Genomic DNA, 25,977 nt, shown 5'->3' with positions numbered 1-25,977 from the left:
TTTCAAGTAATCTAGATTGTTAGACCCAGCCAGGGTGTGGTGGGTGTTACTCAGAAATCCCATCAGAATCTGCTCTCCCATTGGTAGATACACAGAGGGGAGGGTGGGACTGGGGTATAAAGATGCCAAAGGGCCAGAGAGGAGCAGAGGCCTTGAGTCTGCCTTGAGTGCTTAGCCCTACTGGGATTCAGAGAGTCCTGCACACCTGGTCCACATCTGCTCTACTTCTGGCCTTGAAGATGAGCGACAGGAACCCACCCTCGCTCCAGTATCTGGCCATGCAGAGTCTGCTGAGCAACCAGGCCCTGGCCATCTCTGCCCTGGAGGATCTACCAGTGTTGCTGTTCCCTTCGCTGTTCGTGGAGGTCTATGCCAGGGCCCAAACAGAGATGCTGAAGGCCCTGGTGCAGGCCTGGCCCTTCTCCTGCCTCCCCCTGGGGGACCTGGCAGAGTCTCCAGACCTGGAAACCTTCAGCACTGTCCTGGATGGGCTCCATCTGCTACTGGCCAAGAAAGAGCGCCCCAGTCAGTGGAAACTGCAAGTTCTCGACCTCCGGAATGAGCACCCCAACATCTGGATAGAGGACTACCCTTCAATGGCCCGAGTCGCTTATCCAGATGTCCTGACTGACAAGCCAACAGAGAGCTGTCGTTTAATGATGACTGAAGAGCAGCACTTGATTTTACTCATGGACCTGACCATCAAAGATGGCGCCCAGGATGTTCTCCAAGCCCGCCTGCTCCAGTGGTCCAGGGAGAGGGGAGAACGAGTCCAGCTGTGCTCCAGGAAGCTGCTGATTCTGTCTGGCTCCATCTCTGAAATCCAGAAGGCTCTGCGTGTGGTGAGGCTGGACTCCATCCAGGAGCTAAAGGTGAATAAATTCTGGCATCAAGAAACCATGAAAAATGTTGCCCCTTACCTAAGTCAGATGAAGAACCTTCGCATCCTCCAATTCTCCAGGATGAGAGTCAACGTCACTTGCAGATACAAGAATTTCTCATATTCCTGCAAATACGCTGTACATCTGGGACAGCTGCAGCATCTGCAGGAGCTGTATGTGCACAAAGTCTTCTTCCTTTATGGACAGCTGCCCACCATCCTCAGGAACCTCACCCTTTTGAAGACCTTGTCTCTGAGTTCGTGTCCACTGAACGAGGCTGACTTGTGGTTCCTGTCCCAGTGTCCCTGCTCCAGGCAGCTCAAGCACCCGCGTCTGAGGAGTTTGCCCCTGGACAACTTCAGTCCTGAGCCCCTGAGAGCCGTACTGGAGCACGGGGCCGGCACCCTGGAAACCCTGGCCCTGGAGGACTGTGCCATCACGGATCCCCAGCTCTTGTGCATGCTGCCCGCCCTGAGCCAGTGCTCCCACCTCAGCTTCTTCAGTTTCTATGGAAACGACATCTCCATTTCTGTCCTGCAGAGCCTCCTGAGCCACACAGCCAGACTGAGCTGTTTGAGACAAGGGATCTATCCTGCCCCTCTGGAGTGCTACCCCCATCATGAACGGTGGGTAGGGGACTTCGAACCTGAGAGATTTGCCCAGGTTCAGGCTCAGTTGGAGCAGTCAATGAGAGACATGGGGACTACTCAGAAGGTCCAGATCTGTATCGGTTTCTGTCATCATTACAAATACTGGACATTTTACACCCTGGGGCCTGATGGCTACTGGGTCATCTCTATCGAGAATCTTCCTCGCCTTTCTGCTCTGCCTCTGTAGTCAGGAGCCTCTCCTGGGCTCTCATCTGAACACTCCAAAATGAAAGTTGGGGTTGGGATTGTGGCTCAGTGGTAGAGCACTTACCTGGCTTACACGAAGCCCTTGTTTGTTTCATCAGTACCACATACACAGAAAAAGGTGTAAGTGGCACTATTGTCCAAGTGGCAGAGTATTAACCTTAAGCAAAAGAAGCTCAGAGACAGTGTCCAGGATCTTATTTAAAGTCATTGGGCTGGAAAAAATTAAGAAAGAAAAAGACAAAATGAAAGATCTGACATATGAGCATTCTCCAGGAGCACTGTCCCCAACATTCAGAATGGGTGAAAGAGAGAAAACCTCTGTTTCTGGACTTTTCATTTCAATCATAACTATGTTGGGCTACATGGGCACACATTATCAGGAATCTGTAGTGGATTCAGCCTGGAAAAAACTGGACCATTACCTTGTTTTTCTAAATGATTGTTAGCAACTGGATCATGTTCTAGGGCAGTCCTTGACTGTTCACAATTTACTGTATTAATGAATCAATAAAGTCATTTCCAAAAGAGTACGCAGAAGGTTATGATTTCTCAGCACCCAAGTGTACAGTTTTCTGAGAGGAGACTGCCACGTGGTTCAGGAAGAAGGGAGTTCATTGGGGAGAGCCCATCTTGTACCCTTCATGATCTGTTGGTGTGCACAGAGCCAACTTAGGGCAGGCACGAGGGGGTATGGCTACCAATGTAGAAGTGACCCATTAGCATGGGGTACTCCCAGGTACACCAGTTATCTGGGTTTATGGTGCTGGGCAGAGACTTCTAGGTTGTTCTGCCTACTGTCCCTTGGGGATACCAAAGGGTTGTGCATCCACATATGCTTTCCCCTGGAGAAGAGAGAAGAGAAGCGTCCATTTTTCCCTGAGCAGGCTTAACATTCCCAACTTTTGATAGTTAAAAAGGAGCACCAAATCTCTATAGCTACTTCCTGCTAGCAGGTGGAGTTAAGCTTGGGGATAGAAGGCAGAGGTGTCATGTGGTCCAGGAGGAGGCAGCAGTAACCCTTCCTGGGTGGTGAACACATGTAAGCATCCTTGGCTGAAATCTGAAAGAAGTCTTATGAGGCAGAGACTGAACAGTAAGTCAAAACATTACTAGAGGGCACACAAACACAGAGGGACCGGCAGCCATCCAGTCACAGTGGAAAGGGCAAACGGTGGATGATCTGGCAAGTCCTTCTCTCTTGCAATCCAGGTGGCCCTGTGACTGGTGGATCAGGTACCTGACTACTTCTGACTGATTAATATCCAGCAACTGCATAGGGGAGAGCAAAATGGACTGGTTAAGAATTACCACTCTGAAGCTATGGCTGGATTGCAGTGGTTAAGATCCCAGTGGGAGGCCTTGATCTTATGGTTTCTGGACTATAGATACCTGGATTACAAATGTTTGCACTACAGAGTATGTATGGGAGACCCGGTATAAGTAGACGTAGTAGGTATCAAGGTCAAGAGTGTAAGTTCCTGTCCACTTACAAGAAGGACAGGTATGGGCATTAAATAGGCATACTTATAAATATTTTCTTTTGACCTTCTCGCTCTGGTGAGTTTTGAAGGGCAAGCACCGAGTGACTCCATTTAGGATCTCGCACCATCCACCCTCATTTTTGCAGTTTTTTCCAAGTGCCTCAGGGTAGACTTTATCACCAGGACTAGCTCTGTCCCGGGGGTCTAGGAGGTCTCTTCTTACTAGGTGCTGAGATGGCATGTCCCATGGTGGATAGGGAGTGACTGGCAGATCAAGCGAGCGTCGATGCCAAGAGGCCCTTTTCATTTCCAATTGAAGCAACGAGGAGAACTTCATAAATCATTTTTTAAGCAAGGCTTACCTGGAACTTATTAACAATAAAAGTTAAGTTTGACCAAAAAATATTGGTAAGAGTTGTTTATCTTTCTGTGTGTCTGACTGTAAATGTTGCAGAGGATCAAATCTGTGACAGCAAATCTCAATCGTCGTCATGATGAGAGTTTAGAAACCACAACTTATTGAACTGATTAAATTTAGCTAAATATAGCCCTGTAGGTTACTAATGAAGATTGAAACCATTGTTGGCACTGTATCCACTGTACCTTACAAACTCGGGGAAACAGACCTTAAACAATGGAAAATAACATTTGAGTTATAGGTGTTTATTTGGAGGACCCCAAGACTCACCCTAAGTCTCTCCAACCAAAAAGAGAGAAAGGAGAATCCACACCCCCTAAACCCTCCAAGAGACCTCCAACAGCAAAACAACTGAGTAAGAGAGAATTACAGGAACAGACAGAGAAAAGAAGGGTGGGGAAGCAAGTCAACTGTGCACACAAAGAGGGACCTCCCTGTGTACACAGTGCGGGAACATGTTTCAGCACCCCAGGCCTGGACAGCGCCCTGCAGCTGCTCAGCATCTCAGCATTATCAGGGATCTGTGGGAACCCTGATGTAGAAGAGTCCAACCTGGATAGAGCAGACAGGCTGAGACCAGGAGTGCAGCACCTCCCACAGCACACTGGTCAATCTACAACCGGTCCCAGGACCCTGCGTATCCTGCCAGGGGGGGGGGCCTCCTCCATAGAGGCCAACACTGGCGGTGACCAGCAGGGCTTACTGGACCCCCACTGCCCTGCCCAGGAAGGACTGCGGCACTGTAAGGGGACAGAGAGGACAGAAGCCTCCTCCACCACTACCCCCACCCAAACCTGCCAAGCTGGGGAGCTAAGCTGCACTCACACCTGGCAAAGCTCAGAGGCAAGTGTCCACCCCTCCCCTGCTAGCTGGGATGCCCAGCAGCAGAGGACGTCCACTCCCTACCCCCCCCCCAGCACCCAGGGCACCGATGTGTGTGCCACGCCAGGCAGCAACCCTGTGGCTGGAGGCCTGGGCCTCTCTCCTCACAGAATCTGCCCACCCGGGGCACCTGAATTCCAGCTCCTGCAGGGAAAGAGCATACCTGACCCCGTGGCCAGCACACTCCCACGGGTGTTGTGTGTGCTGAAATCCCTGTCCAGTCTGAGGTGCCATAAGTGTGCGTGCTGACCGTGGGTGGAGCACGCCCGTATGCATAAGAAGCAAGGGATCAAGCACCCCTGGAGAGGAGAGAAACCACCCAGGGCCAAGGCACACACAACCAAAAACACACCCAGTGCACCCATCACAAGCCCAACCCTTCTGAAAGTAATTACTACCTTGGAAAACCCATCAACCCGCTCATTCTTGGCTGCAGACTGGGCAGAATTCCTTTCAGCCAGCCTGTGACTGGAGATCACCACTGACAACCAACCAGGAACAAACCCAGAACCAAGCAAAGGCTGCCACCTATTGACCAAAATCAGTCAGAGTTTGGGCTTTGACTCTGCTAATCCCCAGATCCTCTGGTGAACATCGCAGCAAAAAAATTATAAAACGCATGAATCGTCAAGACAGAAAAACAACTCCATAGCCAGCAGCAACTCAGGAAAGAACTCTAGTGAGAGTAAAGAAGAAATGGAGGACAAATGATCAATGAAAGAGATGATGAAGGAATTGGCCAAAGAAATAGGGTGATGAATAGATCCACGATTCAAATACAAAGAAGAGATAGCCAAAGAATTTCAAGAGATACAGTCAAGAATAGACATGGTACATAGCTGTTAAAAATGAAATTAACACTTTGTGAACCGATATAGATATCATAAATGGTTCCATTTCCACCATGCAAAACACAATGGAAGCCATAGTTGACAGAATGAATGAGATGGAAAATAGAATATCAGGAGCCAAAGACAAAATGCAGCAGCTGGAGAAAAAGTCATAGATTTGGAGAAAATACTCAGAACTTACCAAAGAGAAGTCCAAGAACTGGCAGACAATGCCCAGAAATTCAAACTTTGTATAACTGGAATTGATGGAGGAGAGGGATACAGAATAGGGGGATGCAATACTTATTCAACAAGATTATTACCTAAAATTTCCCTAATCTTAAAAGATAAAATCTCACCTACATATCAGAAGTATACAGAACACCTAGCAAACAGGATCCAGGAGGAGCACTTCTAGACACATCATAGTAAAAAAAAGAAGAGAGGAGACCCAAATCCATAAGATCAGGGATGCCAGAGCAAAAATTACAACAAACATCCAAGACATCAAAATGATCATAAAGAACTATTTCCAGAATCTTTATTCACTAAACAAGGAAAACCTAGCAGAAATGGAACACTACTGCACTGATGGTGGGAATGTACACTAATATAACCACTCTGGAAAGCAGTCTGGAGGGTCCTCAGAAAGCTAAGTTTAGACCTCCCCTATGACCCAGCCATACCACTCCTAGGCATCTATCCTGAGCAACAGGAACCAGGATACAAGGAAACATGCACCTCCATGTTCACTGCAGCACTGTTTACAATAGCCAGGATATGGAAACAACGCAGATGCCCCACTACAGATGAATGGATCCAAACACTGTGGTACCTATATACAATGGAATATTATGCAGCCATTAGAAAAAACAAAACAATAGCATTTGCAGGGAAATGGATGGAACCAGAAGAAATCATGTTGAGTGAAATAAGCCAAGATCAGAGAGACAAACGGCACATGGTCTCCCTGATATGCAGATGTTAAATTCAAACTGCAACAAGATAGGACAACGTAAACAGGACTCAAGAAGCAAAGGACCTCTTCTTAATTTGTTGCATCATTGTTAGATGACTCCATGTTCCTGACCTCATGGTATATATACCTGCACACCTGAGGGAAGTCAGGAGGAGGGCAAAGCACCAGAGGGCAATGGATGAAAAAATACACCACAGGAGTCCATCGGCTGCACCGGACCTTGATGAACGTGAACTAAGCAACTCGAGGGCAGCGATGGGAGGGAGGGGACGAGCGAGAACGATGGAATGGCTGACACTGAGCAGAAGGAAAGAAATGTATGTATTACCCGACTTGGAAAAGATAGGTGTAGTGTCAAAGTTTGTAGCGTTCCTAAGCTTTGTAGACCGTGACAATGGTTAAAACGTGTCTGTGAATTTAGGTAAGACCAACCCCCCCACAATACTGTGAAATTTACTTCTCACTTAATCTCAGTAAAGAAATAAAAGGTTCTTATTTGAAGGACCTTGACGTAAACAAACAGAATAACCTTTGATGTAGTCCTGCAACACTTTACACACTTGCCATTACATGAGCACTCACGTAAGGGGAAAGCTCTGGCACATTTGTAAGGTGCCCAATCTTCTGAGCTTCTTCGCGGTTTGAGTTTTAAAGCTCACGTTTTTTCTGTTGGCCTGCAGAGCCAGTTAAGCAAAGATATGACAGAAGCACTCTAGTTTGGTAGAAAAGACTTCTTCTCACACCATGATGAGTTTTTATGCATTAAAATGAGGTTGTTTTCAGCAAGTTCATCACACACACACACACACACACACACACACACACACACACACACACACACACATACTTACTTGAGCACAAACGTTTTGAGTCACGCTTAGAGTTGTTTTGGGGTGTTTTTTTATAAGGATACTTGTTGGCTCAATTAGATTAGTCAGACTTTGCCAGGGAACCACACAGACATTCAGGTACAAAGAACAAAGAACAGGTTTATTGCTAGGAAAGGGGGACCAGCAAGACCCCTTCTCACAAGGGAGAAGTGAGAAGCAGCGCCGGCTATTGTCTGGGGTGACCTATGTAACCTAGGGGGTTAGGAGGGGCTGGGAGGGGCCAGGAGGCGGAGACCCTGGTGTGGACGTGCGGGCCAGGGGCTTCATCGTGGTGGACTAGGATGTATAGTAGACAAGGGTCCTGCAGCTGCCCAGACCTGAAGTCACTCTAAGGGGCTCTGGCGGCCTTCTAGGGTGGTAGCTGCCCCAGAGGAGTGCCATCCCAAGGTACAGAGGGCTGGAGGCTGATGATTTACTGACTTTACTACATGGGTCTGGTATTGCCTAGGAAGGGAGCATGCTGAGCAGTGGAGAGGGGAAGGAATGGACTAAGCTATGGGAAGGGACTCATTTTGCTAATTCTGTACAGAGGGGTTACAGTTATGTCAGCAAGGTAATGAGTCCATTTCCTACACTTGGGTTTTAAAAACAAAAGTTGGCTGTAATGTTCTGGAATTTCAGTGGCAAAGCATTTTTCCCCAATGTGTGATAGAACCACATGGTCAATGCCACAACAACAAAAGCTTAAAAACAAATACTTTTGCCAACAAAATATTTAATAGAATTGAATAGAATCTCCAGGCTTAAACATGGGCTGCCTGAGCTGGCTTGGAACTGTGGTCCCCCAATCTTAGTCTCCTGAGAAGCTGAGATTACAGATGTGAGCCACAGTCACAGAGTGCAGAGCCAAGTCCTCTCTACCTTTCATCCTTAAATACATTCCTGGAGGTGCTGACGATGGAGTTCGCCAACCTAGCAATCCAGAGGGGAAAATGCTAAGGAGACACAGCTGTTTAATGGCAGCAATGAAACAGGCAGGTGTCTTAACTTCCATCTGTGATGTGTGAACTGCCCTTTACTGAGTCACCTTCAAACTAGAATTCACCACAAAGGTCCAGCCATCCATAGACAGGGCCTAAGGACCTAATCTTAGCACAAGGCCTTCTTCTGCTCCTATACATACCACCAGGGACACGGAGATGACTGGTGAAGCCAATGGGCAGAAAGGAGGAGACAGACCACAGAGCCACACGTGATGCGAAGACTTCACCTCCAGCCATGTGCTCACTTGCTGTTATCAATTCATAATTCACCTGTTGCACTCTCAACTTTAACCACCAGTAATGGGGCAGATCCATGTTGTCCTCAATGGTGACGGTTTTATTTAACTTGAAGAGCTTTCCAAAGGTGGGAAATGTAAGGTAAGAAATGGATGTGTATAATACTCTTAGAGAAAAACCCTCTGTGCCTCTGATCAGACAGAATAATATTTATCAAAATGAACTCCAGGAAATGGAAACAAGAGGTTTCTGTAGCTGTTGTTGTTTTGTCTTGTATGGTCATTTATCTGTCTTCGGGAGGGTAGACGGTGACACAGAAATGAAGTACAAAGGGTGCTCACTGGACATGATAAGGGAAGTGAACTCTGCAGCTGGTGGGTGGGGGCTGGAGGGAACAAGTGGGAGAGAGCATGGGAAGGGGGGACATTGTCCAAGAAGAAATGTACTTATGATCTGACTTACAGCACTGTCGGCTCTCTGTCCATCACCTTTATAGTAACAACAACAACAAAAAGAAATGGATGCCTATACTTGTAGCTACTCGAGGCTGAGAGCTGAGGATCACAGGTCAAAGCCAGCCTGGGCTGGAAAGTCTGTGAGACTCATCTTTAAGGAACCAACAATATTCCAGAAGGGGAGCGGTGCTAAACTAGCAGAATGCTAAGCTTGAGTAGAAAAGCTTGGGGCCAGTGCTTAGGCCCTGAGTTCAAGCCCTAGGACTAGTACACGCACACGTGTGAATACACACACATACACACAGTTTGCTTAGAAAAACAGAAGTGGTATAAGCAGTGGTTGTGTGGACAAGTCTTTGCTTCTGCGGGAAGCATAGAGGGCACCCCGGGGCCGGCCCTCTCCTCTTCCCTGCGTACAAAGGGAGCCACAAGCTGCGGAGCACCTATGGAGGAAGTTGGAGAGCAGCCTGTGTTGGTGGGGGTGGAAACCTTCCTTGACCACCCTCCTATTCTAGAAGCCCTTTCTCTCATGCCAGAGGAACAAAGAGGCCGTGCATACCTCTGCTGTACCCCCAAATACTTGGATCTACTTTCTTTGGGCCTTCAGGTTCTACCTCATGCTTCAGCCCCATTCTCTGTCGTAGATGTTTCCTCTGGGACCATGCTGGAAGTCCCACCGCACACCTGTGTGAAAGTCTGAGGTCTCTCCCCCAGCCCCTGGACACCAGGGTCAAACCCCATTTGATCCCCACACCCTGGATCTACCCCGCATCTAGAGAGAGCCACCCGAGGGCATGGCTTACACACTGTACCAATGACACACAAGGATCACGCCTATAATCCTGGCTCCCGAGGTAGCTGAGAGATGAGGATCCCAGAGGCTTTTAGTTCCAAAGAACCAGAAAAAAAGGCAGAAGTGTAGGTGTGACTCAAGTGGTAGAGCACCTGCCTTGAGCACAAAAGATGAGCAAGAGTGTGAGGCCCTGAGTTCATATCCCACTACTGTCATGATCAGTATGTAGCTAGGAGAGAGAGACAGAGACAGAGACACAGACAGATAGACAGAGAGACAGAGAGACAGAGAGACAGAGACACAGACAGAGAGACAGAGACATAGACAGAGAGACAGAGAGACAGAGACAGAGACAGAGACATAGACAGAGACAGAGAGACAGAGACATAGACAGAGAGACAGAGAAACAGAGACAGAGAGACAGAGACAGAGACACAGAGACAGAGAGACAGAGACAGAGAGACAGACAGAGGCTGAGACAGAGACAGAGAGACAGAGACAGACAGAGAGACAGACACAGAGAGACAGAGAGACAGAGACAGAGAGACAGAGGCAGAGACAGACAGAGACAGACAGAGACAGAGGCAGAGATAGAGAGAGAGACAGAGAGACAGACAGAGATACAGAGAGACAGAGGCTGAGACAGAGAGACAGACAGAGACAGAGACAGAGAGACAGAGACAGAGACAGAGAGGCATTAATGTAAGTCTGTATTTTCAGGTTTCTTCCTTCCATGGCTCCTTTCTCTTTCCCATGTTTCTGAAGCAGTCTTACATTGGTTTCAATGACTTTCCCCCATAGGCCAAAGAGAGAGAGCTGGTGAAGGACAGAGAAAGGAGGTGGATTCAGGGCAGCCGGGGGCTGACAGCACCTGAGGACGTCTTCGGCGTCTTCACGGTGCAGACACGGGCTTCAGGTTCAACAGGGAGAATTGTGGTTGGGGTGGGGGGACTGGGTGGGAAAGATCTGCAGAGTGACCATTGCAGTCTTTGATGCAGCCTTTGTCCTTGGAGGAGATCCGTGGGATCGCTGTCCTTGATTCCCAGGATGGAGCAGGAGCGAGGTGAGCTCCTGAGTTTGGGTGTTCGCCTTGAGATGCTCAGAAGGAGGCATGGCTTGTAAGAGGAAGTTTGCCTGCCACAGGAGCTGCTGCTCCCAGAATTTTGTGTAGCTTGTGGAATAGCAAAGGGGCTGCAGCAGAGACCATCTCAGATCGCAGGGGGCAGGTATGAAGTCGGGGGCCGTTTAGTTAGCTCAGGCCCCAGCAAGAGCATCTCTTAGGTTTGCCTCTGACATTTCTGCATGTTTCTTTGCTTTTTTGGGGGGGGGGGGAGAGGAAGAATGTATACTGGTTTCTTCCGATGTGAGCCATGTCTCTTGTCAGCAGCAAAGGCGAGAGTGAGCGCAATGAAAGTCAGAACCTGCAGAGGAGCCACAGGCCATCATGAGCCCGGTGAAGCAGCTGTAAAGCCAGCTGGCCGAGCTCAAGGAGCAGGAGTAGAGTGAGTGAGGGGCTTGGGCACCAGGGGCCGAGCCTCCGGTGGGGGCCGGGCCTCCGGTGGGGAGCCAGGGAGAGGAGGCTGTGGAGCGGGCAGGGTCTCCCCCACCTTGCACCAGGGGCCCGGGAGGTCCAGGGAGGCTTGATGGCATCTCTGAGGATTCTAAGTTCCACCAAAGAAACCACTGGTGGCTCACCCTGAAATACAGATTACTCAGGAGGCTGAGATGGGAGGATGGAGGTTCTAACCCTGTGCAGGAAAGTCTGTGAGACTCTTATCTCCAATTAATCTCACAAAAAAAAGCCAGACTTGGAGCTGTGGCTCGGGTGGTAGAGCGCTAGGCTTCAGCACAAAAGCTCAGTGGCGGTGCTCAGGCCCTGAATGCCCTGTGTCTTTTCCTCCCCAGATGACAGAACAAAGGGAGAACAAGCAGAGGCTTCCTGGGCTGCCACATCCCCATGTGAGCCGTCCCTTGTCCCCACGCTGAACGCAGGGGGACAGCGTGACTGGCCTCTCCCATTGGGGTCCTTTCTCCTCTCTGAAAAGAAGACTTGAAAGGAGGAGCAGAACGGTGCCTATTGTTTACAAAGTGGCTGAGCTCCAAGAACGACTGGTAACTGGCTTTTCATGCTGGAGAAGCAGCAGCCAAAAAGACAAGCAGCTTGAACACAGCTCACGCGCTCAGTGCAAGTGGGGGCCGCCTGCTCCCAGGGCCGTGGAGGGTGGAGGAGCCAAGCGGCCGTAGGCTCGGGGATGGCAGAAACACTGTCTGCTGGATCCACGGGCGACGTCTCGACTGAAATACAGACAGCACTGCGTGGCTGGAATTTCTTTCTTTTCATCGTGGTCTGGGGAAGAAACTTTGGTGGCCACGTTTTGCTAAGGCAAATCACTGGATGGCTTCAAAAGCAGACTCTCAGAGAAAGGGTTCAGCTGGCCAGGTGCTGGTGGCTCATTTCTGAATCTCAGCTGGAATATGACGGCTTTTGTCCGAATATCAATGAATTGTTAGAGCGCAGCACAAAAGGGGATCTTCATGTAACTTGTTAAGAATGGGTTTTAAGGCAGGTTCAGGTGAAGACTGCAAAAGACTTGCAGGAAAGAGGCTACTAATAATTCCCGGGCAAGAATTCTAGAAGAGTGTGTATCTATTAAAATATACTGAAGCTGGACCTTGTGGCCCATCCCAGAATCCCTAATTTCACAGTGGACTGAGATCTAACTATCACAGTTTGAAGACAGCACAAGCAAGAAAGTGCATGAGATTCTCATCTTCAGGGAACTGGCAAAATGCTAGGAGTCAGGCTGTGGCTTAATTGATAGATAGAGGGCCAATCTTGAGGGAAAATGCTCAGCAACAGTGCCCAAGCTTTGAGTTCGGTCCCTAATACTGACACACAAAAAAGTATATATAATATTAATATTAATATTAATATTAATATTGGGAATGTTTCAAGATGACCTGGAATATTGAAAAGTTAGGATGGTGGACTTCCTTGTCTGTTGACACACAAAAATGTATATATAATATTAATATTAATATTAATATTGGGAATGTTTCAAGATGACCTGGAATATTGAAAAGTTAGGATGGTGGACTTCCTTGTCTGTTTTGTTTTGTTTTGTTTTTGGTTCAGTCCTGAGCCTTGAACTCTGGGCCTGGGAGCTGTCCCTCAGCTCTTCAGCTCCAGGCAAGTGCTCTACCACTTGAGCTACAGTGCCACGTCTGATTTTCTGGTGGTTAATTGAAGATAAGAGTCTCACAGACTTTCCTGCCCAAGCTGGCTTTGAACTGTGTGATCCTCAGGTCTCAGCCTCCTGAGTAGCTAGGATGACAGGCATGAGCCACCAGCATCCGGCTTTTCCTTGCCTTTTATAAACATGGAATAAATACAATTTGACTCATGATCATTGTGATTAAGTAACTGTTTTTATTTATCTTCCTGTGGTTCAGGGCAAAGGAACGCAAGAAATTCATTAACTTCACAAGAAAAGGCAGCATTGCATTGAATATCTAAAAATATTCAAAATGGCCACTGATGGCACACACCCATAACCCGAGCTACTCAGAAGGCTGAGATCTGAGGATTGAGGTTCAAAGCCAGCCTTAGCAGAAAAGTCCATGGGACTCTCATCTCCAATGAACCAGCAAGAGCCACGAGTAGAGCTATGGCTCCAGTGATAGAACATTGGCATAAGATTGCAGAGCTTCTGCAGCGCAAATGACATAGCTAGCAAGATCAATAGAAAGCCCACTGATTGGGAGAAGATCTTTACTAGCCATACAACGGACAAGGGTCTCATATCTAAAATATACTTGGAACTCAAAAAATTAAACCACCCAACAACAAATCCTCAAAGAAACAACTGCCCAATAAATAAGTGGGCAAAAGACTTAAAGAGAAGCTTCTCTGAAGAAGAAAGAAGGATGGCCAATAGACACATGAAGAAATGTTCAACATCCCTAGCCATAAAAGAAATGCAAATCAAAACAACATTGAGATATCACCTCACTCCAGTTAGAACAGCAAAAATCAAGAACTCTAACAACAACAGATGCTGGAGGGGATGTGGACAGAAAGGAACCTTACTTCATTGTTGGTGGGAATGTAAACTTGTTCAACCACTTTGGAAAGCAGTATGGAGGTTCCTCAAAAGACTTCACATAGATCTCCCCTATGATCCAGCAATCCCACTTTTGGGCATTCACCCAAATGTTTACAAACAAGACCACACTAAAGCTACCAGCACAACTATGATTATTGCAGCATTATTTACCATAGCTAAGACATGGAACCAACCCAGATGCCCCTCAGTAGATGAATGGATCAAGAAAATGTGGTATATATACACAATGCAATTCTATGCCTCCATCAGAAAGAATGACATTTCCCCATTTGTTAGGAAATGGAAAGGTTTGGAAAAAATTATATTAAGTGAAGTAAGCCAGGCCCAAAGAAGCATAGGTCCCATGGTTTCCCTTATTTGCAATATCTAGTATAGGTATGAGTCAAGCGGAAAAGGTCAGATAATATGATGTTAGGAAAATGAACCCTTAAATATGTATTTTAATGTTTTCGTTTCTTTCATGCATGTGTTTCTAACGCATTTATAAGATTATTTCTTTGTTGCTTTGTATGTCCCTCCCCCACAGTGTAACCCCCCTTTTACTATATTTGATGTCAGTATAACATGTGGAGGAGATGGGGACAAACAAGTCGTTTAAGGATTCAGGTGGACCTGTTGCAACAATGAGAAGTACAAAATGTCATGTCAAAACCAGCTTTACAATGTCGGTGTGGGGGGGGAGGGGGGTATAATTTGGTGGGGGGAGGGGGGTAAAATTGGGTGGCGGGAGGGGGGTAAAATTGGGTGGGGGGAGGGGGGAGGCGGGGAAGGGAAGTGAAGGGTAAACAAAGGAGGAGGCTGCAATGCTTGGTAAGAAATGTATGCATTATCCTGCCCATGTAATTGTAGCCCCTCTGTACAGTATGTTCTCAAATAAAATAAAATACAAATAAAAAAAAAAAGAAAAACAAGAGTATATTCCAGTTCTTTCTAGGCTGAATTGACTTCAGATTCCTGATGGTGTGTGCACAGGACACACTCAGAATCCTGGAACTGCAGAGCTATGATTTTTCGGCCCACACAGAACTTTGGAAAGTGTGCCCCGTGGGAGAATGCATTTCTGCCCCGGCTTTCATTTCTGAGGTTGAAAAAGCTTGTAGGAGAGAGTGGCACCTTACTACACAGGCAGAGCAGAAAGGCCAGTAAGGTCCTCCTCTGTGACCACCCAGGTACCATCAAGAGTCAGACTATACAGTTGGCACGTGTTATGGCGATGACAGAAACTGGTACAGATCTGGACCTTCTGATTTGTTCCCACATCTCTCAATGTCTGCACCAAGGCAGCCCCAACCTCAGCAAATCTCTCAGGGTCGAAGTTCTCTAGATACCAATCTTCAGGGTGGTAGCACTCTAGAGGGGCAGGATAGAGCCCCCTTCTCAAATGACCCAGCCTGGCCATGTGGCTCAGGAGGTTCTGTAGGGTGGCCATGAAAATACAGTTTCCATAGAAACTGAAGAAGCGGAGCTGGGAGCATTGGCTCAGGGTGGGCAGGATGGCCGAGAGCTGGGCATCAGTGATGCAACACTCCTCCAAGGCCAGGGTCTCCAGGGTGCAGGCTACATGCTCCAGGAAGGCTCTCAGGGGCTCAGCCTGTTTCATTGGCAAAGTCCTCAAATGCAAGTGCTTGAGCTGCCTGGTGCAGGCATACTGGGACAAAAACCTCAGGTCGGTTTCCGGCAGTGCACATGAGCTCAGAGACAACATCTTCAGAGGCGGCAGGCTCCTGAGGATGGTGGGCATAGTTGCAATAAACAAAATGTTGTGCACATGAAGCTCTTGGAGATGCTGTAGACGCCCCAGATACCCCCCGATTATCCAGGGATATTGGGAATTTTTGTGGGAGCGAGGGATGTCAGTCCACATGCTGGAGCACTTGAGGATGAGAAGGTTCTTCATATGGCCCAGGTAAAGAGTAAATATTCTCAAGGTTCCTGGAAGCCAAAATTCACTCACCACCAGTTCTTGGATGGAGTCCAGCCTCACCACACCCAGAGCCTTCTGGATTTCAGAGATGGAGCCAGACAGAATCAGCAGCTTCCTGGAGCACAGCTATACTCGTTCTCCCCTCTCCCTGGCCCACTGGAGCAGGTGGGCTTGGAGAGCATCCTGGGTGCCATGTTTGATGGTCAGGTCCATGAATAAATTCAAGGGCTGCTCTTCAGTCATCATTGAACCACAGCTCTCTGTTGGCCTGTCAGTCAGGACATCAGGATAAGAGATTTGGGCCATTGAATGGTAACCCTGTATCCAGATGTTTGGGTGATCATTCCGCAGGTCAAGTACTTGCAGTTTCCCCGACTGGGGCGCTCCCTCTTGGCAAGTAGCAGATCAATTCCATCCAGGACAGCCTTGAAGGTTTCCAGGTCTGGTGACTCTACCAGGTCCCCTAGGGGGAGACAAGGCAAGGGCCAGGCCTGCACCATGGCTTTCAGCATCTCCGTGTAGCCCTGTTTATAGATCTCCATGAAGAGCAAAGGGAACAGCACCACCGGCAGATCCTCCAAGGCAGAGATGGACAGGGACTGGTTGCTCAGCAGACTCTGTATGGCCAGATGTTGGAGCGAGGGTGGGGTTCTCATGCTCATCTTGATGGATCAGATGTGGACCAGGTATGAAAGGCTCTCAAAATCCCAGCAGGGCCAGGCACTCCAGGATTCTGCTTTTGTTCTTTGATCCCTGGGCATTTTTATAGCCCAACCCCACCCTCACCTTTGCATTTCTACCAATGAGAGGGCAGCTTCTGATGGGATTTCTGAGACACACCCAGTACACCTTGGTTGGGTGTTGCCCTTGAAATTATTTCAAACAGTGAACCAAAAAGTGATAGGATTAAAGTCCTGACCCACACAGGTCAGGATCTCTTTGAAATATAAAACACACTGGAGCAAAAAGAATCACCACCCTTGTACCTTCATCTTTCCAGACATTCCCACAGGCATTCTGCTGCCTTGAGACTGCAAAGAGTCCAAGCAGAGCACACAGCCCAACTTTGTAGCATCTACAACTAATTCAGTAAATTTAGTTTCTGTACTTTTTCTCTTCCTTCCTACTTTCATTTCTTTCTTTCTTTCTTCCTTCCTCCACTACCTTCCTTTCTCCTCTTCATTTCTTCCTTCCTTCCTTCCTCCCTCCCTCCCTCCCTCCCTCCCTCCCTCCCTCCCTCCCTTCCTTCCTTCCTCCTTTCTTTTTTGGTGCTGGTCCTAGAAAGTTACCTATGAATCTGATCACTGTCCCTTAACTTCATAATGTCAGTGATAATATTCTACCAAAGAGCCACAACAGTATCTGACTTTTTCTGAGGGGTTTATTGGAGATAAGGATCTTGATATTAGAACAGAAATGGCTGTTTACCAGGGAACCAAATACATGTTTTGAGATATGACAAGGTGCAGGCCCTAAGAAGGTGGATAACATGGCAGGAATTACCAAATTCTTCTCACTCCTAATTATCAATATTCATGGACTTCACCTTGCCCACAAAAAACAAACATATCCTGAAAGTAAAAGGCTGGGATAAAATCTTCCAAGGAAATGGCCCCCATAAACAGGCAAAGTTGCAATTCTAATATCAGATAAAATAGACTTCAAATTAAAATTAGCAAGAACAGATAAAGAAGGTCACTACATACAATTTAAGGGATCTCCCCTTCAGGAGGATTTTACAATTCTAAATACATATTCACCAAACAACAGAGCACCCCAATTTATCCAAGAAACACTACTTTCCTTCAACTCTCACATAGATCCAAAGACATTAATTGTTGGGGACCTAAACACAGCACTATCCCCCCTGGATAGATCAACCAAGCAAAAACTCAACAGAAAAACCTTGGATCTAAACATCTGCATAGATCAACTAGAATTAACAGACATTTATCTAATATTTCACCCAGCAGCATCAGATTATCTTCTTCTCAGTAGCACATGGAACATTCTCCAAAATAGACCACAATCTAGGCCACAAAGCAAATCTGTCCAAATTCAAAAACATTGAAGTAATGCCCTGCATTCTCTTAGACCACAAGGGAATAAAATTATAAAACACCAAAAGCCATCAAAGAAAGTCCTGTAACACATGGAGAATGAACAAGACAGGAGTGGGTCATGGAAGAGATTAGAAAGGAAATTCAAATGTTCATGATATTCAACAAAAAGAAATACATAAATCACCAGCTCCTCTGGAACAAAGTAAAGGCAGTACTCAGAGGCACGTTTATAGCCCTGAGTTCATACATCAACAAATTGGAGAGATCTGAAACCAACAATTTAATGAGATATCTGAACCTCCTTGAAAAAGAACAGCAAGATAAACCCCAATCCGGTAGACAGAAAGAAATAATTAAAATTAAATCAGAATTAAATGAATTAGAATCCAAACAAAACATAGCAAGAATAAAACAAAGAGTTGGTTCTTTGAAAAAATTAACAAAATTGACAGATCCTTAGCAAATCTTAGAGAGAGAGAGAGAGAGATAGAGTGAGAGAACACCCAAATAAACAAACCCAGAGATGAGAATGGAAACATCATTACAGAAGCAACCAAGATCTAGAACATTATAAGGGAATACTTCTCAAATCTTTATGCTAAGAAGTTTGAGAATCTGGAAGAAATGGATGATTTTCTAGCAAATATCTACATGCTGAAACTAAACCAAGATGAGTTAAACCAACTTAACAGACCCATATCAAACATCAAAATAGAAACAGCAGTAAGAGACCTCCCACCCAAGAAAAGCCCAGGATGAATGGATTTACAGATGAACTGCAAGACCTTCAAAGCAGAACTTACACCAATACTCCTCCAACTCTTCAATGAAATTGAAAGTGAAAGTTCACTACCAAACTCTTTCGATGAAGCCATTGTAACCCTCATCCCCAAACCAGGCAGGAACTCATCAAAGAGCACTATAGAGTCTTTTCTTTGAAGAACATCGATGCAAAACTTCTCAACAAAATTTCGGTCACTTGACTTCAACAACTCATCAAAAAATCATACACCACGATCAAACAGGATTCATTTTAGGGATGCAAAGTTTGTTTAATATGTGCCAATTTATCACACCAACAAGAGCAAGGATAAGAACCACATGATTATCTCAATAGATGCTTCTGCATTTGACAAGATCCAACACCCCTTTATGATGAAGGCTCTGGAAAAACGAATCCATGGAACATGCCTCAATACAATGAAAGCTGTATATGACAAACCTACAGCGTTATACTTAATGGTGAAAAGCTAAAGCCATTTCCTCTAAACTCAGGAATGAGACAAAGATGTCCACTCTCTCCGCTTTTCTTCAGTTTAGTATTAGAATGCCTAGCTACAGCAATAAGACAGCATGCATAAAGGGGATTAAAACAGGAAAAGATGAAGTAAAACTTTCCTCTTTGCAAATGACATCATCTTGTCTTTAAAGAATCCCATAACATGAGGCTGGGAAGGTGGCTCAGTGGTAGAGCGCTTGCCTTGCATGCCTGAGGCCCTGGGTTCGATTCCTCAGCACCACATAAGCAAAAAGAAAAAAGCAGGAAGTGGGGCTGTGGCTCAAGTGGTAGAGCGCTAGCCTTGAGCTGAAGAGCTGAGGGACAGTGCCCAGGCCCAGAGTTCAGGCCCCACAACCAGACCCCCCCCCCAAAAAAAAGAATCCCATAACTACACTGCCAAATTACTGAAGCTGACTTGAAACTTTGGAAAAATAGCAGGATATAAAATTAACCCTCAAAAACCAATGGCTTTCTTCAGAAAATGGTGCTGGCAAAATTGGTTAATCGCCTGTAAAAAAAAAAAAAAAAAAAAAAAAACTAAAGCTAGCTACTTATATATAATCTTTTTTTTTTGGGGGGGGGGGTGGAGGTCCGATCGTGGGGCCTGAATTCTTGGCCTGGGTGCTGTCTCTCAGCTCTTCAGCTCAAGGCTTGTACTCTACCACTTGAGCCACAGCGCCAATTCCGGCTTTTTTCTTTTTTGCTTATGTGGTGCTGAGGAATCGAACCCAGGGCCTCAGGCATGCAAGGGAAGCGCTCTACCACTGAGCCACCTTCCCAGCCCCACTTAAATATAATCTTGCACCAGAATCAACTCCAAATGGATCAAAGACCTTGGAGTCAAAGCAGACACCCTGAAAACATTACAGGACAGAATAGGAGAAACCCTAGGTCTCCTTGGCACAGGCCAAAATTTTCTTAATACAGACCCACAAACACAACAAATGAAAGAACGGTTGGATAAATGGGATTGCATGAAGCTGCAGAGCTTCTGCATGGCAAAGGACATAGCTAGCAAGATCGATAGAAAGCCCACAGATTGGGAGAAGTTTTTCTCTAGCCATACAACAGAAAAGGGTCTCAGATCTAAAATATACTTGGAACTCAATTAAATCCCCCAACAACAAATCCTCAAAGAAACAACTGCCCAATAAATAAGTGGGCTAAAGGCTTACAGAGAAACTTCTCTGAAGAGGAAATAAGAATGGCCAATAGACATGTGAATAAATGATCAACCTCCCTAGCCATAAAAGAAATGCAAATCAAAACAACATTAAGATACCACCTCACCCCAGTTAGAATGGCTATAGTCAAGAACCCTAATAACAACAGATGCTGGAGGGGATGTGGACAGAAGGGAACCCTACTGCATTGTTGGTGGGAATGTAAACGTGTTCAACCACTTTGGAAAGCAGTATGGAGGTTCCTCAAAAGACTCTACATAGAGCTCCCCTATGACCCAGCAATCCCACTTTTGGGCATTTATCCAAAAGATCACAAACAAGACCATACTAAAGCTACCAGCACAACTATGTTTATTGTAGCATTATTTACCATAGCTAAGATATGGAACCAACACAGATACCCCTCAGTAGATGAATGGATTTTTTTTTGGGGTCCGGTCATGGGGCCTGAACTCTGGTCCTGGGCACTGTCCTTCAGCCCTTCAGCTCAAGGCTAGTGCTCTACCACTTGAGCCACAGTGCCACTACCGGTTTTTTCTTTTTGGCTTATGTGGTACTGAGGAGTCGAACTCAGGGCCTCAGGCATGCAAGGCAAGCGCTCTACCACTAAGCCACCTCCCCAGCCCAGATGAATGGATTTTTTAAAATGTGGTATATATGTACAATGGAATTCTATGCCTCCATCAGAAAGAATGACATCGCCCATTTGTTAGGGAATGGAAAGATTTAGAAAAGGTTATATTAAGTGAAGTAAGCCAGGCCAAAAGAAACATAGGTCCCATGGTTTCCCTTATTTGCAATAAGTAGTATATGTCTGGGACAAGCAGAAAAGGTCAAAAGCTATGTACATATGACCAGATAAGATGATGAAGTGAAACAAGTGATTTTTTTCTTTCTATTGCTTCTAATGTATTTATAAGGTATCATGTGATTTTTTTTTATTGCTTTGTATGTTCCTCCCCCACGGTATAGCCCATTTTCACTGTATTTGATGTCAGTGTAATTTGGGGAGAGGAAGGGAACAAACAAAATATTTAAATAGAGATACAGGTTGACCCATTGTATCAATGTACAAGACACTGTTGGACAACGAACTTTACAATTTAGGTGCGGGGGGGGGGTAGTTGTGCAGGTGGGAGGGAAGGGAGGTAGGGAAAACACAAAGGAGGAGCCAACAATGCTTGATAAGAAATGTACTCATTACCTTACTCATGTAACTGTAACACCTCTGTACAGTATTTCCACAATAAAAACATTTAAAAAATCAATGGCTTTTCTGTATGCCAACAATGAGAAGAGTGTGGCTGAAATCAGGAAAGCAACTCCTTTTGTAATAGCCCCCAAAAATAAAATACCTAGGATTTAACTAAAGAAGTGAAGGACCTCTGTGATGAAAACTTTAAAAACCTGAAAAAGGAAATCAAAACAGAACTAAGGAAGTGGAAAAACCTCCCAGCCTCCTGGATTGGGAGGATCAAGATCGTGAAAATGGCAATACTGCCAAAGACTATATACAAAGTCAAAGCAATACCTATCAATATTCCAACCTCATTCTTCAAAGAAATAGAAGAAGCAACCCAAAAATTCATATGGAACAATAAAAGACTCTGAATAGCAAAAACTGGCCCTAGCAGAAAGAACAGTGCTGGAGGAATTTCAATACCAAATTTCAAACTCTATTATAAAGCCATAGTACTGGCACTGGCACAAGAACAGACCTCAGGACCAATGGAATGGAACATAGAAATGAACCTACAGACGTATAGCCATCTATTCTTCTATAAGGAAGCTAAAAATATAGATTGGAAGAAAGACAGCCTTTTCAGGAAATGGTGCTGGCAAAATTGGTTAATTGCCTGTAGAGAACTAAAGCTAGGTCCTTCTATATCACCCTACACCAGAATAAACTCCAAATGGATCAAAGACCTCAGAGTCGAAGCAGACACCCTGAAAACATGAAGGAATAGGAGAAACTCTAGGGCTCCTTGGCAGAGACCTCAGATCTCAGCCTCCAGAGTAGCTGGGGTTACAAGTGTGAGCCATGGGTGGCCATTTGGAAATGTTTTAGGTATAAAATTGAACTGCTGCTTTGTCTGAAAGGTTAAAGTGTGAGGCAGTGACCACTTGTTGCTTGTTTCTGTCTACCAAAGCAACACATGGTGGTAATCAAAACACCTGGTTGATTGTGTGCCTATATAAGACCTGCAAATCCATAGCTCAGGGCTCTCCTCCTAGGCTCCACTGTGTCGGAGTGTAGGACGAGGCCCGAGCTGCAGCCCATTTAAATAAAACAGCTCTAGAGTCTGACTCTCGGTGGTCTTATTGCGGGGGGGGGGGGTCCTGCGACCTTGGCATAACATATTAGTGGGGGCTCATCCGGGATACCCCTCAAAGACCCCCAAGACCTCAGACTCCAAAGGTAAAACAGCGCTGTCTTTGTTAATTTGTCTTGTGCTGTCATTTGTCTGTTTTACATTTGTTTTCCCTTGTGAGGATGGCTGCTCAGATTCGTAAAGGGTTATCGAAGCAGACATGCTTGCACGACAACCCTGGAGGAACTGGGAGACATCCCAGATCCTCGTGTGGGGCGGGGGTCCTTGGAACCGTGCCCGTGTGAATTGTGGGGCGGGGGTCGGTTTGGTGTTGGGCCGGAACTGACCAAGAGGGCCTCCTAACCGAGGCCCAACTCCACTGTGGGTCTGCTCCTTCTGCTGTGGGGCGTGGATGTCCCATTACAGGAGTCAGCGGACCAATTCAGAAGATCTCCACTTCATAAGCTTTTTTTTTTGTAACTGTCAGGCCTGCGTGTGTCTTGTTTGTACTGTTTATTGTTTTTTGGACTGTACGACTGACGGGACTGGAAACCATCGGCACCACTCCATCTAGTCCCCTGGACTTCCAAAAAGAAACTAAGAAAGAGGAAAAGAAATTGTACCCCCCGGTTTTTCAGGGAGATAACCTGGAAGAAGAAATGTTTCCTCCCCCATATTCCCCTTCCCAGGTTCCTTTTGCAGAACCTGAGAATGATCAAGAGGAGGAGGGAGCTATAGAACCCTCGGCACCTGCCTTTAAAGTTTCTGAAGGGCCAGTCACTCGACGGCGCCGTGGGATCAGCCCCCCTTCTAGTACAGCTGTTTTTCCATTACACACTGTAGGTCCTGTGGATGGGGATGGTCAACAGCAGCTCCAATATTGGCCATTTTCTACCAGTGATCTATACAATGGGCACACCCAAAATGCCCCCTTTTCTGAGAAACCCCAGGATTTAATTCATTTGCTTGAAACTATTCTCTTTACTCATCAGCCCACTTGGGATGATTGCAGTCAGCTTTTACAGGTTCTTTTTACAACCCAAGAGAGAGACTGTATCCAAGAGGTGGCCCGGAAACATATCCCTGGCCCCACAGGCGCGCCCATCACTGATCCTGCCCTGATCGGTGCCTATTTTCCTGAGATCCGACCAACATGGGACTACAATACAGTTGAAGGTAGGGAGCGACTCCTCGTCTACTGCCAGGGTCTCTTGACAGGTCTCAAGGTGGCGACTCGCCAACCTACTAATAAGGACAAAGTTTATGATTTTAGACAGGGAGGAAGTGAAAGTCCGGCAGCATATCTTGAGCAGCTCATGGAAGCTTTTAGTTAATATACCCCGTATGACCTTGAGACCTAGGAGTCGGCTCAGATGATTATGTTTGCCTATATAAATCAAGCTGCACCAGACATAAAGAGAAAGTTACAGGCTGTAAACAAACTTGGTGAAAACTCTATTAGGGATCTAGTAGCCTCGGCGGAAAAGGTTTACAATAAGAGAGAGACAGAGGAGCAAAGACAGGAAAGGAAGGACCGAGAACATGAAATTGAGCTTGAAAAGAGAGACTGGGCCAAGGAAAAGAGGCCAGACTTCTTGGACTATCCACTATCTCATGCTGAGCATACCTGGTTCACAGACAGCAGCAGTTTCATTCGAGATGGAAAAAGGTACGCGGGCGCAGCAGTCACCATGGACACTGAGATAGTGTGGGCACTCCCCTAGGGAATGTCAGCACAAAGTGCAGAACTAGTGGCACTAACAAAAGCCCTACAGATGGGAAAAGGGAAGAGACTAAACATTTACACAGACGGTCGGTATGCTTTTGTCACTGTGCATGTCCATGGAGCCATTTACCAAGAGAGAGGGCTGCTGACAGCTGAGGGAAAGACTATTAAAAACAAACAAGAAATTTTAAGCCTCATCTGGGCCATATGGGAACCAGGAAATATTGCCATTATGCACTGCCCTGGCCATCAAAAGGGAACTGATTCTATAACCAAAGGAAATAACTTGGCCGATCAGGCAGCTTAGGAGGCAGCTCTCCAACCCAGAGTGGAAGTACTGACTCTAGTAGACCCAGGGCCACAAGCTTTGCCTCCTGAGCCTCAGTTTCAAGACTGGTGGAAAACTGGTGAGGGGAAACTTATCTTGCCACAAAGATTGGGCAAGCGGATTCTTAAGAGAATCCATCGGGTCTCTCACATGGGAACCCGAAGAATGCAGGACTTGCTCCAACACTCAGAAGTAAAAATTAGGCAAGGAAATCAACTCATTGAGGACATTGTTAAAAACTGTAAAGCCTGTCAGCTCACCAATGCCCCCAATCAACCGGTTACAAAAGGAGCTCGCCTCCGTGGAGATACGCCAGGTGTGTAATGGGAAGTAGACTTCACAGAAATTAAAACTGGAAAATTTGGATATAAATATTTGCTAGTTTTTGTAGACACTTTTCCAGGATGGGCTGAAGCCTACCCAACAAAGCACGAGACCTACCCAACAAAGCACGAGACCGCAAAGGTAGTGTCTAAGAAGATCCTGGAAGAAATCTTACCCAGGTATGGCTTCCCATCCACCAATGGGTTGGACAATGGACCGGCCTTTGTCTCAAAAGTAAATCAGGGAATAGCCGATGCACTAGGGATAGATTGGAAATTGCACTGTGCTTATAGACCCCCAGAGTTCAGGGCAGGTAGAAAGAATGAATTGGACTCTAAAGGAGACCTTACCTAAATTGGCCTTGGAGACTGGCGCAGACTGGGTATCACTCCTTCCTTTTGCATTGTTTAGAATAAGCAATTCACCTTATCAGCTTGGCTTTACTCCTTTTGAAATAATGTATGGACAGCCTCCACCCATTATCCCTAGCCTTCAGACTGAATTGCTTGCTGATTTGGATGATACTGAATTTCTGTGTAAGCTTGACTATTTACAGCTGGGGCATAAGAGTATGTAGTCCCAGCTTAGAGCATTATAAGATTCTGCTTCTATTCCTACCCCCATTTGTTTAAACCAGGGGACTGGGTGTTTGTTCGAAGGCACAACTTGAAATCTCTGGAACCACGGTGGAAAGGACCTTACATGGTGCTACTGGCTCACCTACTGACCTTAAGGTGGATGGCATTGCTGCTTGGATCCACTGCTCCCATGCTAGACCGGCTGACCCCTTTGCCCTGGATGACCATGGGGAAACATGGGAAGTCTCCAAGCATCCTACCCAACCACTCCGCATACGCCTCAAGAAAAGAAAAATGGACTGATTGTTATTGGTATACTTGTTCAAGATCAAGAGCTGTTGGAGTTTAGTTTTGGGCTGGAGCCACAAGATTGTGTCTCAGGACCATAAGTCAAGGGGGGGAATGAAAGGTTAAAGTTTGAGGCAGTGACCACTTGTTACTTGTTT

At 46.3% G+C, this 25,977-nt stretch overlaps 2 protein-coding genes across 2 annotated transcripts; one reads left to right on the top strand and one right to left on the bottom strand.

The window, feature by feature from the left end:
• Positions 1-239: 239 nt before the first annotated feature.
• Positions 240-1,718, top strand: LOC138820049 (PRAME family member 7-like). The gene has a single exon (XM_070011692.1). It carries the CDS (start codon positions 240-242, stop codon positions 1,716-1,718), a length of 1,479 nt encoding a protein of 492 aa, XP_069867793.1.
• Positions 1,719-14,930: 13,212 nt separating this feature from the next.
• LOC138820048 (PRAME family member 8-like) lies at positions 14,931-25,723 on the bottom strand. The gene is made up of 4 exons (XM_070011691.1): positions 25,682-25,723; positions 24,203-24,295; positions 16,055-16,399; positions 14,931-15,812 (listed from the first exon to the last, which is right to left on the bottom strand). The coding sequence occupies exons 1-4, from the start codon at positions 25,721-25,723 to the stop codon at positions 14,931-14,933; spliced, it is 1,362 nt and encodes a 453-aa protein (XP_069867792.1).
• Positions 25,724-25,977: the final 254 nt, after the last annotated feature.

Source organism: Dipodomys merriami, unplaced genomic scaffold (genome assembly GCF_024711535.1).
Source record: "Dipodomys merriami isolate MVZ:Mamm:240054 unplaced genomic scaffold, mDipMer1.0.p SCAF_84, whole genome shotgun sequence".
In the NCBI taxonomy this organism is placed as follows: Eukaryota; Metazoa; Chordata; class Mammalia; order Rodentia; family Heteromyidae; genus Dipodomys; species Dipodomys merriami.
This window is presented reverse-complemented; position numbering and strand designations above follow the sequence as displayed.

Bases quoted from the DNA above. Each gene is read 5' to 3' on its own strand.
- LOC138820049 (XM_070011692.1), top strand. From the start codon at position 240: ATGAGCGACAGGAACCCACCCTCGCTCCAGTATCTGGCCATGCAGAGT.
- LOC138820048 (XM_070011691.1), bottom strand. From the start codon at position 25,723: ATGGGAGCAGTGGATCCAAGCAGCAATGCCATCCACCTTAAG. The intron at 16,400-24,202 runs GTATGCTCAGCA...TGATCCATCAAG, and splicing joins TGCTGCTGTCTGTGAACCAG to ATGAGCATGAGAACCCCACC. The intron at 15,813-16,054 runs GTTACCATTCAA...TCTGAAATCCAG, and splicing joins CCCAAACATCTGGATACAGG to AAGGCTCTGGGTGTGGTGAG.